At 30.9% G+C, this 17,056-nt stretch overlaps 1 protein-coding gene across 7 annotated transcripts in view; it reads left to right on the top strand.

Annotated features, from left to right (window-relative positions):
* Positions 1-17,056, top strand: part of LOC148947921 (protein NDRG3-like) — a 230,895-nt gene that overhangs the window by 181,400 nt on the left and 32,439 nt on the right. For all 7 annotated transcript variants that reach the window (XM_089095556.1, XM_089095558.1, XM_089095562.1 and 4 more), the window contains one exon: positions 15,619-15,703. In XM_089095556.1, the coding sequence (XP_088951682.1) occupies positions 15,619-15,703 (85 nt within the window). The remainder of the gene's footprint in view (positions 1-15,618; positions 15,704-17,056) is intronic.

Raw genomic sequence — 17,056 nt, 5'->3', positions numbered from 1 at the left:
TCTTACTATATTATATATTAAGATATTTAGTCATTATAGTAATATTATAGTCATTATAGTAATGTTATAGTCATTATAGTAAGATATTTATTCATTATAGTAATATTATAGTCATTATAGTAAGATACTTAGTCATTATAGTAATGTTATAGTCATTATAGTAAAGTTATAGTCATTATAGTAGGATATTTAGTCATTATAGTAATGTTATAGTCATTATAGTAATATATTTAGTCATTATAGTAATGTTATAGTCATTATAGTAAGATATTTAGTTTTTATAGTAATGTTATAGTCATTATAGTAAGATATTTATTCTTTATAGTAATATTATAGTCATTATAGTAAGATATTTATTCATTATAGTATTGTTATAGTCATTATAGTAAGATATTTATTCATTATAGTAATGTTATAGTCATTATAGTAATGTTATAGTCATTATAGTAAGATGTTTATTCATTATAGTAATGTTATAGTCATTATAGTAAGATATTTAGTCATTATAGTAATATTATAGTCATTTTAGTAAGATATCTAGTCATTATAGTAATATTATAGTCATTATAGTAAGATATTTATTCATTATAGTAATATTATAGTCATTATAGTAAGATATTTAGTCATTAATTTTATAGTCATTATAGTAAGATATTTAGTCATTATAGTAATGTTATAGTCATTATAGTAAGATATTTAGTCATTATAGTAATGTTATAGTCATTATAGTAAGATATTTAGTCATTATAGTAATGTTATAGTCATTATAGTAAGATATTTATTCATTATAGTAATATTATAGTCATTATAGTAAGATATTTAGTCATTATAGTAATGTTATAGTCATTATAGTAAGATATTTATTCATTATAGTAATGTTATAGTCATTATAGTAAGATATTTATTCATTATAGTAATGTTATAGTCATTATAGTAAGATATTTATTCATTATAGTAATGTTATAGTCATTATAGTAAGATATTTATTCATTATAGTAATGTTATAGTCATTATAGTAAGATATTTATTCATTATAGTAATGTTATAGTCATTATAGTAAGATATTTATTCATTATAGTAATGTTAAAGTAATTATAGTAAGATATTTATTCATGGATGAAGGATGAAGGATGACAGATTGCCGAAAATTGTTCTTTTCGGCCAACCATCTAGGGCTAAATTGAAAGCAGATTGTCCTCGTTTGGAGTGGGGGGAAAACATAAAGAAAGATCTACAGGAACTGAGAACTTTGTGGGCGGATGTAAAAAGAGAGGCTTTGAATAGATTGGGGTGAATGAGGAGATTGCGTAGATGTGTTGGTCTCAGGCGTCATGGTGTTGCAGTGAGCTGTTAGTAGTAGTAGTATTCATTCATTATAGTAATGTTATAGTCATTATAGTAAGATATTTATTCATTATAGTAATGTTATAGTCATTATAGTAAGATATTTAGTCATTATAGTAATATTATAGTCATTATAGTAAGATATTTATTCATTATAGTAAGATAGTTATTCATTATAGTAATGTTATAGCCATTATAGTAAGATATTTATTCATTATAGTAGTGTTATAGTCAGTATAGTAAGATATTTATTCATTATAGAAATGTTATAGTCATTATAGTAATGTTATAGTCATTATAGTAGGATATTTAGTCATTATAGTAATGTTATAGTCATTATAGTAATATATTTAGTCATTATAGTAATGTTATAGTCATTATAGTAAGATATTTAGTTTTTATAGTAATGTTATAGTCATTATAGTAAGATATTTATTCTTTCGGTAATATTATAGTCATTATAGTAAGATATTTATTCATTATAGTATTGTTATAGTCATTATAGTAAGATATTTATTCATTATAGTAATGTTATAGTCATTATAGTAATGTTATAGTCATTATAGTAAGATGTTTATTCATTATAGTAATGTTATAGTCATTATAGTAAGATATTTAGTCATTATAGTAATATTATAGTCATTTTAGTAAGATATCTAGTCATTATAGTAATATTATAGTCATTATAGTAAGATATTTATTCATTATAGTAATATTATAGTCATTATAGTAAGATATTTAGTCATTAATTTTATAGTCATTATAGTAAGATATTTAGTCATTATAGTAATGTTATAGTCATTATAGTAAGATATTTAGTCATTATAGTAATGTTATAGTCATTATAGTAAGATATTTAGTCATTATAGTAATGTTATAGTCATTATAGTAAGATATTTATTCATTATAGTAATATTATAGTCATTATAGTAAGATATTTAGTCATTATAGTAATGTTATAGTCATTATAGTAAGATATTTATTCATTATAGTAAGATATTTATTCATTATAGTAATGTTATAGTCATTATAGTAAGATATTTATTCATTATAGTAATGTTATAGTCATTATAGTAAGATATTTATTCATTATAGTAATGTTATAGTCATTATAGTAAGATATTTATTCATTATAGTAATGTTATAGTCATTATAGTAAGATATTTATTCATTATAGTAATGTTAAAGTAATTATAGTAAGATATTTATTCATGGATGAAGGATGAAGGATGACAGATTGCCAAAGATTGTTCTCTTCGGCCAACCATCTAGGGCTAAATGGAAAGCAGGTCGTCCCCGTCTGGGGTGGGAAGGCGTCATAAAGAAAGATTTAAAGGAACTGGGAAGTTCGTGGGTGGGTGTATAAAGGGAGGCTTTGAATAGATCGGGGTGGAGGAGGAGCGTGCGTAGCTGTGTTGGCCTCAGGCGGCTTGATGCTGCGTTGAGTTGTTAGTAGTAGTAGTATTTATTCATTATAGTAATGTTATAGTCATTATAGTAAGATATTTATTCATTATAGTAATGTTATAGTCATTATAGTAAGATATTTAGTCATTATAGTAATATTATAGTCATTATAGTAAGATATTTATTCATTATAGTAAGATAGTTATTCATTATAGTAATGTTATAGCCATTATAGTAAGATATTTATTCATTATAGTAGTGTTATAGTCAGTATAGTAAGATATTTATTCATTATAGAAATGTTATAGTCATTATAGTAAGATGTTTATTCATTATAGTAATGTTATAGTCATTATGGTAAGATATTTATTCATTATAGTAATGTTATAGTCATTATAGTAAGATATTCTATCATTATAGCCCTAGAAATCAGGATTAGGGTTGCCATCTGTTGCACGAAAGTGCCATTTTAATATAGGGATTAATAGGGAGCAATTTTGAAAATCCAAATAGCAATGTTTACAATATTAGACATTATAATTTTAATATCCCTTTTGGGTTTGAATGTTCCCTAAAGTCATTTTGAGTCTCATTATAGTAAGATATTTAGTCATTATAGTAATGTTATAGTCATTATAGTAAGATATTTATTCATTATAGTAATGTTATAGTCATTATAGTAATGTTATAGTCATTATAGTAAGATATTTAGTCATTATAGTAATGTTATAGTCATTATAGTAAGATATTTATTCTTTATAGTAATATTATAGTCATTATAGTAAGATATTTAGTCATTATAGTAATGTTATAGTCATTATAGTAAGATATTTAGTCATTATAGTAATGTTATAGTCATTATAGTAAGATATTTATTCATTATAGTAATGTTATAGTCATTATAGTAAGATATTTATTCATTATAGTAATGTTATAGTCATTATAGTAAGATATTTATTCATTATAGTAATGTTATAGTCATTATAGTAAGATATTTATTCATTATAGTAATGTTATAGTCATTATAGTAAGATATTTATTCATTATAGTAATGTTATAGTCATTATAGTAAGATATTTATTCATTATAGTAATATTATGGTCATTATAGTAAGATATTTATTCATTATAGTAATGGGTTAAAGTAATTATAGTAAGATATTTATTCATTATAGTAATGTTATAGTCATTATAGTAAGATATTTATTCATTATAGTAATGTTATAGTCATGATAGTAAGATATTTAGTCATTATAGTAATATTATAGTCATTATAGTAAGATATTTATTCATTATAGTAATGTTATAGTCATTATAGTAAGATATTTATTCATTATAGTAATGTTATAGTCATTATAGTAAGATGTTTATTCATTATAGTAATGTTATAGTCATTATGGTAAGATATTTATTCATTATAGTAATGTTATAGTCATTATAGTAAGATATTCTATCATTATAGCCCTAGAAATCAGGATTAGGGTTGCCATCTGTTGCACGAAAGTGCCATTTTAATATAGGGATTAATAGGGAGAAATTTTGAAAATCCAAATAGCAATGTTTACAATATTAGACATTATAATTTTAATAACCCTTTTGGGTCTGAAAAGAAAAAAAAAACAACTATGTTCCCTAAAGTCATTTTGATTCTCATTATAGTAAGATATTTAGTCATTATAGTAATGTTATAGTCATTATAGTAAGATATTTATTCATTATAGTAATGTTATAGTCATTATAGTAAGATATTTAGTCATTATAGTAATGTTATAGTCATTATAGTAAGATATTTAGTCATTATAGTAATGTTATAGTCATTATAGTAAGATATTTATTCATTATAGTAATATTATAGTCATTATAGTAAGATATTTAGTCATTATAGTAATGTTATAGTCATTATAGTAAGATATTTATTCATTATAGTAATATTATAGTCATTATAGTAAGATATTTAGTCATTATAGTAATGTTATAGTCATTATAGTAAGATATTTATTCATTATAGTAATATTATAGTCATTATAGTAAGATATTTAGTCATTAATGTCATAGTCATTATAGTAAGATATTTATTCATTATAGTAATATCATAGTTATTATAGTAAGATATTTATTCATTATAGTAATGTTATAGTCATTATTGTAAGATATTTACTCATTATAGTAATTTTATAGTCATTATAGTAAGATATTTATTCATTATAGTAATGTTAAAGTAATTATAGTAAGATATTTAGTCATTATAGTAATGTTATAGTCATTATAGTAAGATATTTAGTCATTATAGTAATGTTATAGTCATTATAGTAAGATATTTATTCATTATAGTAATGTTATAGTCATTATAGTAAGATATTTATTCATTATAGTAATGTTATAGTCATTATAGTAAGATATTTATTCATTATAGTAATGTTATAGTCATTATAGTAAGATATTTATTCATTATAGTAATGTTATAGTCATTATAGTAAGATATTTATTCATTATAGTAATGTTATAGTCATTATAGTAAGATATTTATTCATTATAGTAATTTTATAGTCATTATAGTAAGATATTTATTCATTATAGTAATATCATAGTTATTATAGTAAGATATTTATTCATTATAGTAATGTTATAGTCATTATAGTGAGATATTTATTCATTATAGTAATGTTATAGTCATTATAGTAAGATATTTATTCATTATAGTAATGTTATAGTCATTATTGTAAGATATTTACTCATTATAGTAATGTTATAGTCATTATAGTAAGATATTTATTCATTATAGGAATGTTAAAGTAATTATAGTAAGATATTTATTCATTATAGTAATGTTATAGTCATAATAGTAAGATATTTATTCATTATAGTAATGTTATAGTCATTATAGTAAGATATTTAGTCATTATAGTAATATTATAGTCATTATAGTAAGATATTTATTCATTATAGTAATGTTATAGTCATTATAGTAAGATATTTATTCATTATAGTAATGTTATAGTCATTATAGTAAGATATTTATTCATTATAGAAATGTTATAGTCATTATAGTAAGATATATTCATTAAAGTAATGTTATAGTCATTATGGTAAGATATTTATTCATTATAGTAATTTTATAGTCATTATAGTAAGATATTTATTCATTATAGTAATATCATAGTTATTATAGTAAGATATTTATTCATTATAGTAATGTTATAGTCATTATAGTAAGATATTTAGTCATTATAGTAATGTTATAGTCATTATAGTAAGATATTTATTCGGTGCAGCATGATGCGTAAATCTTATACGTTATATTTTTGACAAATCAAAAATAACGAAGTTGTTAATTTTCAGGTAAATATTTTCTCTCTGCTGGGTAGCACCCTTTTAAAAGTAATCATATTCACCGGTGTAATATCATAAGACCCGAGTGGCAAAAATGCGCAAGACATCAAAGTATATGCATTTTCAGATGATGAAATATAATATAAGAAACTAGATAAACCAGATTATTATTCTATGCTCTAAATGTGTTGTTACTGTCTTATAATTCACTTTAATAATTCCGATCTTCTTAAATATATACAAACAATATATAGAAACGAGTCGCTAGTGACCTCGCAGAGAATTTCTTGTCGAAAAATCTAAGGGGCTATTGAGTTAAAAAATCGACAATCTCCGAAAAAAACTTTTACTACTTAAATTATCCTTAAATATAGGTATCCAAATTGCTTTATGGGAGCTTTTAAAGCAATTTTGACTCTAAATATTACTGTCAGAGGGAGGGGGGGTAGTTCACGAAATTATAGGAGGGCAAGGGTTTTTCTTCTATTATCGCAAGTGAAAACGCAAAGAGGGTATTTTTAGGGTGAAGGGGGGGGGGCAACTTTGTTCCTTTTTCAATAAGAATAACTAAAAAAATGTATTTCCAAAATCCCACTCCCCTCCCCCCGTCCCTAATTTCCTACCCTAATTTCCAGATGCTATTCAAGTCCTTCACTTGGAGGATTATCGAATCAGATTTCTCTAGGCGAGATGAATTACTTATATATTATATTAGGTTAGTCCGTTAGGCCAGTGGTCGGCAAACTTATTAGCTAGAGCCAAATATGAACATTACAACAATTTTTGGAGAATTTAGAGCCTAGTCTGCTTGTTTAGTAGACTTTTTTTTACACTAATTGAGTAGTGCACTACATAAAACTACATTTTATACTTATTAAATATGTATTAATGCAAACAATATGTTTGCATTAGTACATATTATAAGGAGGCGTAAACAATATGTTTGCGCCTCCTTGTAAAGTTTGAGTCAGTCAGGTTTGTATGTTGTTGTGTTTAATTTTTGGCATGATTCCAAATTCTCATCAATAAAACGGCTTCTCACTTTACTCTTGATCATACTTGAAATGTTCATGCTTGAAAAAGATTGTTCGCATATATATGCAGAACCGAAAAGGGAATGAACAGCAAACGTAAGCTATTTCAGCTGATCGTAAGAGTCAGGAATACTATTCCAAGCGTTGAAATTGCTCATGCCTTCCTTCTCCAGGTCATTCCACTTGTGTTGTGGACTAAGATCAGATTTTTTTCCCACTGTTTCCAATTAAACACAAAGAATTTTGAATTTAGAGTACCATGTCTCCTTGTTTTTTAAATACAACAACTGTATTTCAAAGTTACCAATGTCAAACAGTTCGTTGCAACGAACTTTAAGTAAGGAGCGACCCGGCTCAATAGTAACCAAAATTCTACAAAACGGAATTTTGATGCCAAAAAATACATCAAAACAAGGGCTGATCCAGGATTTTTTAGGGGGGGGGGCAAAAGAGGTCGGTCCAATAAACTTGCGTTAGGAGCAAGTTAAATTAACGCAAACTTACGTTAATTAAGTAAATTACGCTACTTTCGACTACGTTAGGGGGCGCACGACCCCCTCGCCCCTCCCCTGGATCCGCTACTGCATCAAAAGATTTGGATATTTTATGCTGATTTCAAATATACAAGTTTCATCAAGTTTAGTTTTACTCATAAAAAACTACGAGCCAGAATAAATTTGCCTTATTTTCGAAAAACGAGGGAAACACCCCCTAAAAGTAATAGAATCTGAATAAAAATAACACCATCAGATCCACCGTATCAGAGAACCCTACTGTAGAGGTCTCAAGCTCCTATCTGCAAAAATGTGGAATTCTGTATTTTCTCCCAGATAAAATATCACGGATGCGTGCTTACTTGTTGCTTTTTTTTGTCCCACGGGTGATTGTTCGACCTAGTGTTCCTAGAATATCGTGAGAAGGCTCATTAGAACGGAAATTAAAAGTTGGAGTACTCATTCAGTCTCTGAACAGTTCACATCTTAAAACAAAAGGTACATTTCATGGATTAATTTTTTACTTGTGGATAAACCTAGGCACGGAGCCAATTGATATTGCGTAAAAAGAAATTTATTAAGCTAAAATCTGATTACACAAGTGACTTGCATGTGATTACGGCTTAAGGATTATTTATGGATTGTGGCTTTGGGTTAGTATTCAGCACTATTATGATCTGAATCGTGCATTGAAATACTTGGACTACTTGCAATTACTTGAAATTATTTGCAAATTACTGGATTAATTGGCCCACTCAAAGATAAGTAATTATTTATTTTCAGTGCTACGCTCATGTCAAAATTCAAGCCTTTTGACGATGTTCTCGCTAGTTTCAAAAGTTACCCCCCTTGGCCAGCAATTGTTTTGCAGTCAAAAAGTGGTGCGAAAGGATTATAGAGATATACAGTTTTTTGCTACGGCGATCATTCTGAGGACCAAGTGGCAGAGTCTAATTTGAAATTACTTTCGGATAACTCTAGTGCTCGCAAAAGAACGGAAAAAGATGTTGGTAAAGTATTTACCGAATTAGATTCGTTTCCAGACATTTTATAAATCGTCATCACCTACCTATCTAGCATTAAACCCAGCGAGCGTTATTGCAGAAGACTCACTGGCACCTAGCCTAATTCTGCAAAAAATAGCTTTTACCCAGGATGAATTAAATCGGACACAAGTGAATTTCCCGTCAAGTTAAGGCTAAACTATCAGACCCTGATACAGCAAATCAAGCAATTGATATTATAGTAAAAAAAATTCATGATGCTATTTCCATTGATTACAACCCAAAATTCCAAGAAATAGAAAAAATCACTCAAAGGACTATTTGCAATGGTTAAAAGCTTGGAAAGTAGGATTTTGTCATTGGAATCGAAAGTGGATGATTTTGAACAAGAAAAGATGTTGGATTGCTTAGTGATGAATGGAGTAAGGCAGAGGCCTGGAAATGATCTAAAGAAAGAAGTATCGGTTATCATTAAAGACAAGATGCTGATCCCTGGTTTTGAAGTTAATAATATTGTAAATTTTTATCGATATAGTTTGAATGACTCTAACGATCAATCTAAAGTGTCTCCAGTGCTAATACGCTTCAAAAATGTGGAACTAGCTCGAGTTGCTTTCAAAGAAAAGCCTAAACTAGCAAAGAATGGAATATTTTATCAGAATCGCTAACAAAAAAGCGTCGTGAAATTTTAAATGCGGCAAGAGATGGTTTCGGAAAATTTAATGTATGGACTGACCGCGGGCAAATTTTGAACGAACCACCTGGTCAATCAATGATACGAAAGATTCGATCATTCGCGGATTGTGCTTAGATTATTTTTTTTTTTTTTTTTTTTTTTTTTTTTTTTTGGTGCATGTATATTTTATTATTTAATGCCATATGTAGAATGTATTGTCTTTTTTTAATGGCAAATTAGAAACGCCCCCAGTTGTAGGACGACTTTTTGAGCTTGAAAATAACCCGTTAGATGTTTTAAGCATTATCTATAATTCTATCGGACATGTCAACAGTGATTTGACCACAGTGAACCACGCAGTAATAAGTAAATGTGTTTCTAGTCTGAGGGAGGCTGTCAAGCGGGATGGATATTTTTCAGTGCTCCAGTTGAATATCCAGGGTCTTTGTTCTTCAATTGACCATCTAAAACAGATTGTTTCTGATGGGCTACTTGACGTTGTTGGTTTATGCGAGACTTTTTTAGATTCTAAAAATGATATGCTTTTGGATTTGCAAGGTTATAAAATGGATATTTCTAATAATCTCCCATATTCTCTTAGAAGGGATTTATCCAGAAATATCGAAGGTGTCTTTGAGTCACTTTTCGTAGATATTAAATGTGAAGGTAATGATTTAGTTGCTGGTACTATTTGTCGATCTCCTAGTGGCTCTATTCCACTGTTTCTACACACCCTTAATGATCTACTGGATACCATCCTAAAACAGTCGACTGAATTAATTATTAGGGGAGATTTTAATATAAACTGGATTTTCTGTCGTCCATGCTTGCCGCAGGTACTTTACCTTCTGTATGTATCCCATGTCGCATAACAGAGAGTACCTCATCTCTGATTGACAATATTTTCTGTATGGCCACATTGATCCGAAATTATATTTTAGTGAGTGACATTTCCGATCATTTCGCTGTTAACTCTAGATACTATTTTGATAAAACGACTATTGAGAGGACTAGTGAGTCTGGTAAGAGGCCGTTTATGTTTGGTGAAGTGGAATTGATGCTTCTTAGGTCAAGATAGGCAGAAATTTCTTGGGGTGGTTTTGAGAGTGATTCTGATTTTTGTAATTTATTTGATACTTTTTATGAGTCTATTAAAGACGCTGTTCTTGATATTTGTTCTGTTTCACCTTCTAATCGCAAGTCTAAGAATGCTTTTCCTCTAAATCCTTGGATGACCCCTGGTCTCCTTAGGAGTTGTAGGAGAAAAAATAATCTCTGGAGGGCCTCTAAGTCTGCTAGCCCTTCAATGAAAGCTATTTGCTTTCAGCGATTTAAAATTTATAGGAATTTTTATAATTCTTTGTGTCGAAAGGCCAAGTCCCAGTATTATTTTAATTGTTTTTCAGATTGTGGCAAAGATAAACGAAAGACTTGGCAGGTTATAAATTATGTCCGTAAGCCGTCTTTTCAGTTTTCATTAGTCCCTTCTGATTTAGATCTCGACGGCAAAATCATCGAAGGTGAACCGAATGTTCAAGATACATTTAATTCACATTTTGCAAATATTGGTAAAAGGACCGCTTCTGCTGTTAGTTCTTCTCCTTCAGGATCCAACTTCAGGTCTTATCTTGGCCACCTTTTGTGAAGTCAATGTTTTTGGAACCAGCGACGGAGAAAGAAATTGCTAAAATTGTTATGGGATTGAAAAATTCTTCGTCGTCTGGCCCTGATAATATTCCTACTAAAGTAATTAAGTTCATACTTCCTTCCATTTTTTATCCCTTAACAAAACTTATTAACCTCTCCTTTCAGCATGGTATTTTCCCGAGTAGTCTCAAGCGTGCTCGAGTCATCATATTATATAAGGGGGTTGGACACGAAATGATCCAGCCAACTATCGGCCAATTTCTTTGTTGTCTGTGTTTAGAAAAATATTTGAGAAAGCGATGCTTTCTCGTCTTAATAATTTTCTTACTTCTAAAGATTTTTTTCACGATTTTCAGTTTGGTTTTCGAACAAATCATTCGACTGAACATACTTGTGCAGTTTTACTGAATTATCTTCACTCTGCCATAGGCTCCCATTTGATTCCTGGTGCTTTGTTTTTAAATGTTCGTAAAGCCTTTGATTCTTTAACCCAGATTGTTCTTCTATTTTAACTTTCTCATTTTGGCGTTAGAGGTAGTGCGTTTCATTGGTTCAAGTCTTTCTTGTCTGGTAGAATAATTTCTGTTGATTCACTTTTTCGATTACCATCAGGTGCTGATCAGGGGGTCCCTCAACGGTCAGTTTTATGGCCGGTACTGTTTTAATTTATATAATTGACCTAATTTTTGCAGTTAGAAATAAAAATCCTCTTTATTGCTGTCGTCTATGTCATCCAGCAGTCTCCCTTACCCATAACCATAGTTTGCATACCTCGGATTCTCTTGTTACTTTTGCCGATGATACCACCCTTATTACTTCTGAGAAAACTGAGGATGAGGTTTGAACAAAGTTAGTGGACCTCTTCTAGAAAGTTTAAATTTGGTTTGATGCTAACTCTCTTGCCTTAAATGTTTCTAAAACTAGTTTTTTAGTTTTTTCTTGTATATCCCAGGCTTGTCTTCAATTATCTGAAATTCATATATCCAAAGGCTTTATTAGTACACCAAAGGATGGCCATGTCTGTTTCCTAGGTATCCTCCTAGATGAAAATTTATCTTTTAAACACCATATTGATTTGATTAAAATGAAGGTATGCAGAGACCTCGGTATTCTAAGAAAACTAAAACATATCTTTCCAGGACCAATTCTAAGAATCCTATTTCATAGCTTAATTCATTCTTATGTTTCCTATTGTTCAGTCATATGGATGTCTACTTTCCCTTCTTTTCTCAAACCACTTTCGAATACTTATGATAAAGCTATAAATCTTATCCAGGATGTAAATCGTTCGGCAACTAAACCGTTACTTGATATTAAAAAACTTTATATTCTTTCCTGTACGTCTTTCGCTTTTCTTCAGCTCCATGGTGATATTCTTAGGTCCCTTAGATTTACGTCTTCTTTTGTATCTGATCGGTCAAATTATCAACTCCGTAGTTCTCTAAATATCCAAATTCCCCATGCACCAACAATAAAATCCGATTTTAATCCTCTTGTTGCGTGTCATTTGACATGGAACACCCTTCCCGATTCGGCTCGAGAATGCCACTCGTTTGGCACCATCAAAAGACTAGTAAAAAAATATTTGTTTTCATGTGATTAATTTTCTTTACTTTTTATTGCTGCCAATAGTTTTTTTTTTTTTTTTTTTTTTTTTTTTTTTTTTTTATATATAGATGTTGTGATTCACTGTAGTTTGATAAAGCTTAGTTAGTGAACTCTCCTTTTTTTTATAGATGTTGTGATTCACTGTAGTTTGATAAAGCTTATTTAGTGAACTCTCCTTTTTTTTTTTTTTTTTTTTTTTTTTTTTTTTTTTTTATTGAAGCAAATGCTTTACATGTTAAAAGTTCAAATGCTTATTTTTATATGTTTAAATATTAATGTTATGTTTATATTGTTTAAATCTTAAGCGTTTAAATGTTTAATGTTTATTTGATCTTTTCATAATCCCCCTCCTACAGGCCAAGGGAGCCTCTGTGGGGATTTGTAGATTGTTATGTAATTATTTTACTGGTATATGGAAAATAAATCTATCTATCTATCTATCTAATGCCCTTTTTAAGTGATCAAAAAAATTGGAGGGCAACTAGGCCCCCGCCCACGTTAATTTTTTTCCAGAGTCACCCGATAAAATTTTGAAATAGCCATTTTGTTCAGCATAGTCGAAAAATCTAATACTTATGTCTTTGAGAGCAATATAGCCGCCCACCGTCCCCGGGGAAGGGCTGCAAGTTATGAACTTTGCCCATTGTTTACATATAGTTTTGGTTATTGGGAATTATACAGACGTTTTCAGGAAGGATTTTTTCTGGTTGGGGGGTCGGGGGATGGGGTTATGTGGAAGGAAATTTTCATGGGGGAAGGGACATTCCTGTGAAGGGGGCACCGGATCCCCCAGTATTATTTAAAAAATGATCAGCAATTCAATGAAAAAACAAGTTCTCGGAACAAGGAACAAAAAAACAAGGCTCGGAACACAAAGTAATGTTTCCCTTTCAATATCCTGAGCAAAAATAGATATTTTTTTCGAATTTTATTGCTTCTTCTAGCATCGAAAAAATTAAGTTTCTTTCCCCTGTAGTTTACGATTAAGTTGATTTAGATGAGACGTAACAACTACCATGAAATAAAAGTTTTGGATCCACTATTCGTCGGTTAGTTCTTGACATTGAACGCCCTTCTCAAGGAGAAATGCTTTATTTCTGGAAAAAGGAATGCGAAACGTTTTGGAACGTCCCCTCTTGATAAGCAGCGTATCATGTATATGTTTCCAATAAGAGAAACCATGCATACTCCTGCCATTTACCCGTGCCCAAGCCATTTAAAAATTTGCCTCTCAATTACTTGGACTATCTGTCTTGGCTTTTCTCTGTCTACAATTACCCAGCGTCTTGATGCAACCTATACAACCTACTGCAAAATACGGTAGCTTCAATTCAAAATTAGCTGAATTGAAGTTATCAAGTATTTTGCAGTAGGTTGCCTAGGTTGCATCAAGACAGGTTAGGTTAGCAGAAGATCAGCGTACTCACTCTCCATTTTAAACGTAAAATCTTTGAATTAGCGATGAAAATGGAGTTGATAATTGTAATCACTAATTCCATAAATTTACAAATTTCTTCCGGGAATGTTTGCACGCGAAGCGCTTCTTGATGAATGATACAATGGTAAAGAAGTATCTCGTGATTATTATTTTTTTTTTTTTTTTTAAAAAAAGCAACAAACACTTTTTCTTACGCAGGTCATACTTTTGGCCCAACTGTTGAAATCAACACAAATTTAATCCTGGGTAATATGATATTCATCCATACACTCAATTACAGTAATCGCGATATCTTCTCACGTGTCTGACCTTTGAGTGGTAATAATCCAAGAAGCTCTTCTTTGGGGCCTGGATGAGACAAAAAGTTTTAAACTTGTGCTGTATCATTTATGTCACAACTTGTCAACTGCTATTGATAATGCCGAAAACAATTTCAGGTCTTCCATATGCTGTGTTTTTATATTCGAACAGATTTTAATTGCTGTATCTTGAATGGTTTTGGAAGACGATAATAACTCTTTAATTCTTTTCAGAATATATGCTTTGTTCTTAATTTTTTTTTAACTTAAACAAAAAATTATACATGTTCCAGATTATAGAAAAATTTTAATCAACCAAAATAAGATATAATTTTTTTTTTAATTAGTTTTTTTTTTAATGAAAATATTATTGTGCCTTCCGTGGACATTTTTGTCAGAGCCTTACTTAAGGGACTAATGAGCCACATGCAGCTATGGAGCTCTCTCTCTCCCTCTCTCTCTCCCTCTCTCTCCCCCTCTCTCTCTCTCTCTCTCTCTCTCTCTCTCTCTCTCTCTCTATCTCTCTCACTCTCTCTCTGTCTCTCTCTCAGTCTCTCTTTACCTCTCTCCTTCTCCCTCCCTCCCCCTCTCTCTCTTTCCCTTTCTCTCTGTCTCTTTTTCTCTCTCTCTCTCTTTCTCCCTCTCTCTTTTTCTCTCTCTCTCTCTCTCTCTCTCTCTCTCTCTCTCTCTCTCTCTCTCTCTCTCTCTCTCTCTCTCTCTCTCTCTCTCTCTCTCTCTCTCTCTCTCTCTCTCTCTCTCTCTCTCTCTCTCTCTCTCTCTCTCTCTCTCTCTCTCTCTCTCTCTCTCTCTCTCTCTCTCTCTCTCTCTCTCTCTCTCTCTCTCTCTCTCTCTCTCTCTCTCTCTCTCTCTCTCTCTCTCTCTCTCTCTCTCTCTCTCTCTCTCTCTCTCTCTCTCTCTCTCTCCCTCTCTCTTTCTTTCTTTCCCCCTCTCTCTCTCCCCCTCTCTCTCTCTTTCTCTCCCCCCTCTCTCTCTCCCCTCTCTCTCTCTCTCTTCCCTCTCTCTCTCTCTCCCACTCTCTCTCTCTTTCTTTCTCTCTCTCTCTCTCTCTCTCTCTCTCTCTCTCTCTCTCTCTCTCTCTCTCTCTCTCTCTCTCTGTCTCTTTCTCTCTCTCTCCCCCTCTCTCTCTTTCTCTCTCTCTCTCTCTCTCTCTCCCTCTCTCTCTCTTTCTCTCCCCGCCCTCTCTCTCTCTCTCTCTCTCTCTCTCTCTCTCTCTCTCTCTCTCTCTCTCTCTCTCTCTCTCTCTCTCTCTCTCTCTCTCTCTCTCTCTCTCTCTCTCTCTCTACTTGTTTAAGGGTATTTAATTATTTGTGTTTTCAGATTCAGGATTGCAGTATGGTATTAGAAGAGCAACCAGCTAAGATCGTTGAAGCAATGAGACTTTTCTTACAAGGGCTTGGTTTCGGTTAGTACTCTAGTTTCTTCGTCTCATCAATTTTTGCTTTCTTAACTATGTGATCTTCTTGATTTAAGCTATGGTATTTGATGGTCTTGTTAGTTTTATTCTGATTAAGTACAAAGTAGAATCAGAGTTAATAATGAAAGAACCAATAAAATGAAACATAATAATATGATGGAGTTATAAAAGAAAAGTTTACAAATAAGCAAGAAAATTTTAACCAGAGAGCAAGGCCGTACCCAGGGTTTTTTTCGAAGGGAGTTTTACTCAAAGATTTTTTCCAGAGGGGGTGGACACGAAAAAAAACCATCAAAAAAAGCATACAAAATTTGTCTATATCCATTTTTGTTACGTTTTTACGAGTCAAAAAATTATTTCGGGAGGGGTTCAAACCCCCTCAACCCTCCTTCTGGGTACGGCCTTGCCAGAGAGCTACATATCGGTGTCAAACTTTCAGAGAAAAAAATTTTTTAATGAGTCGGATAATTTATTGCAAGAAAGAGACGCGAAATAGGAAAATTCAAGGATTATTGTCAAGAACTTTTTTTTATTATTGTTACACTACTTATGTTAGATTTGTTGTATACGCCCTTTCATCACGTTAATTACTTTGTTTTGCTACAATGTTAACAGCGGTCCCAATCCACAAAATTATAGGAGGAGGGGGGTAAATACATTTTTCAAAATTTTGGGGCGTAATTTTTTTTTAGTTTATCAATGAAAACACTAAAAAACGGTATTCTTTAAATATAGGGGAGTAGGGTCAATTGACCCCCTCCGATAGCCCTCTAAAATTATCATTAATTATAAATTAAAATATAAATTATTTTTCTTTTGTTATTGTGGGTTATTTTTGGACAGTTGCATACAAGGTTTGAATCCATCCTTGACCAAACAAAGAGTTTTAAAAAGCACATTTTGACTGTGGATATTCAAAAGGCATTATATCAAAACCCCCCAAGGCCATGCCAAAGGGTTGAGTTAGGGTTTTGACCCCCCCCCCCTTGAAATGTTTTACCGACTTGTAAAAACGTAACAAAAATGAATATGAACACATTTTTGATGAGTTTAAAGAATAATTTGGAACCCACTCCCCCCGAAAAAAATCCTGGATACGACCCTGAAACCCCCAAAACTCAAAAAGTAGGCTTATGCTTTCTCTCTAATCAACTTTATCCAAAGTTGTTTGAACACAAATATAACCAATCTATCTAGCCTACTAAATGTAGGATGTTATCTAGGCTGAAACCAAGCATTATTAGGAAATAGATTCAAGGGGATTCGATACCCTGCTTATTTCTTGTTTATTACTCAGTTTTCTACACTGTTCTAAACTAAGTGCATTGGGCCTAAGTATGT

This window comes from Artemia sp. Qi Xiang Cuo, chromosome 10 (assembly GCF_049724085.1).
Source record: "Artemia sp. Qi Xiang Cuo chromosome 10, ASM4972408v1, whole genome shotgun sequence".
NCBI lineage: Eukaryota > Metazoa > Arthropoda > Branchiopoda > Anostraca > Artemiidae > Artemia > Artemia sp. Qi Xiang Cuo.
Note: the sequence above shows the minus strand (reverse complement) of the source record. Positions and strands in the feature narration are given on the sequence as shown.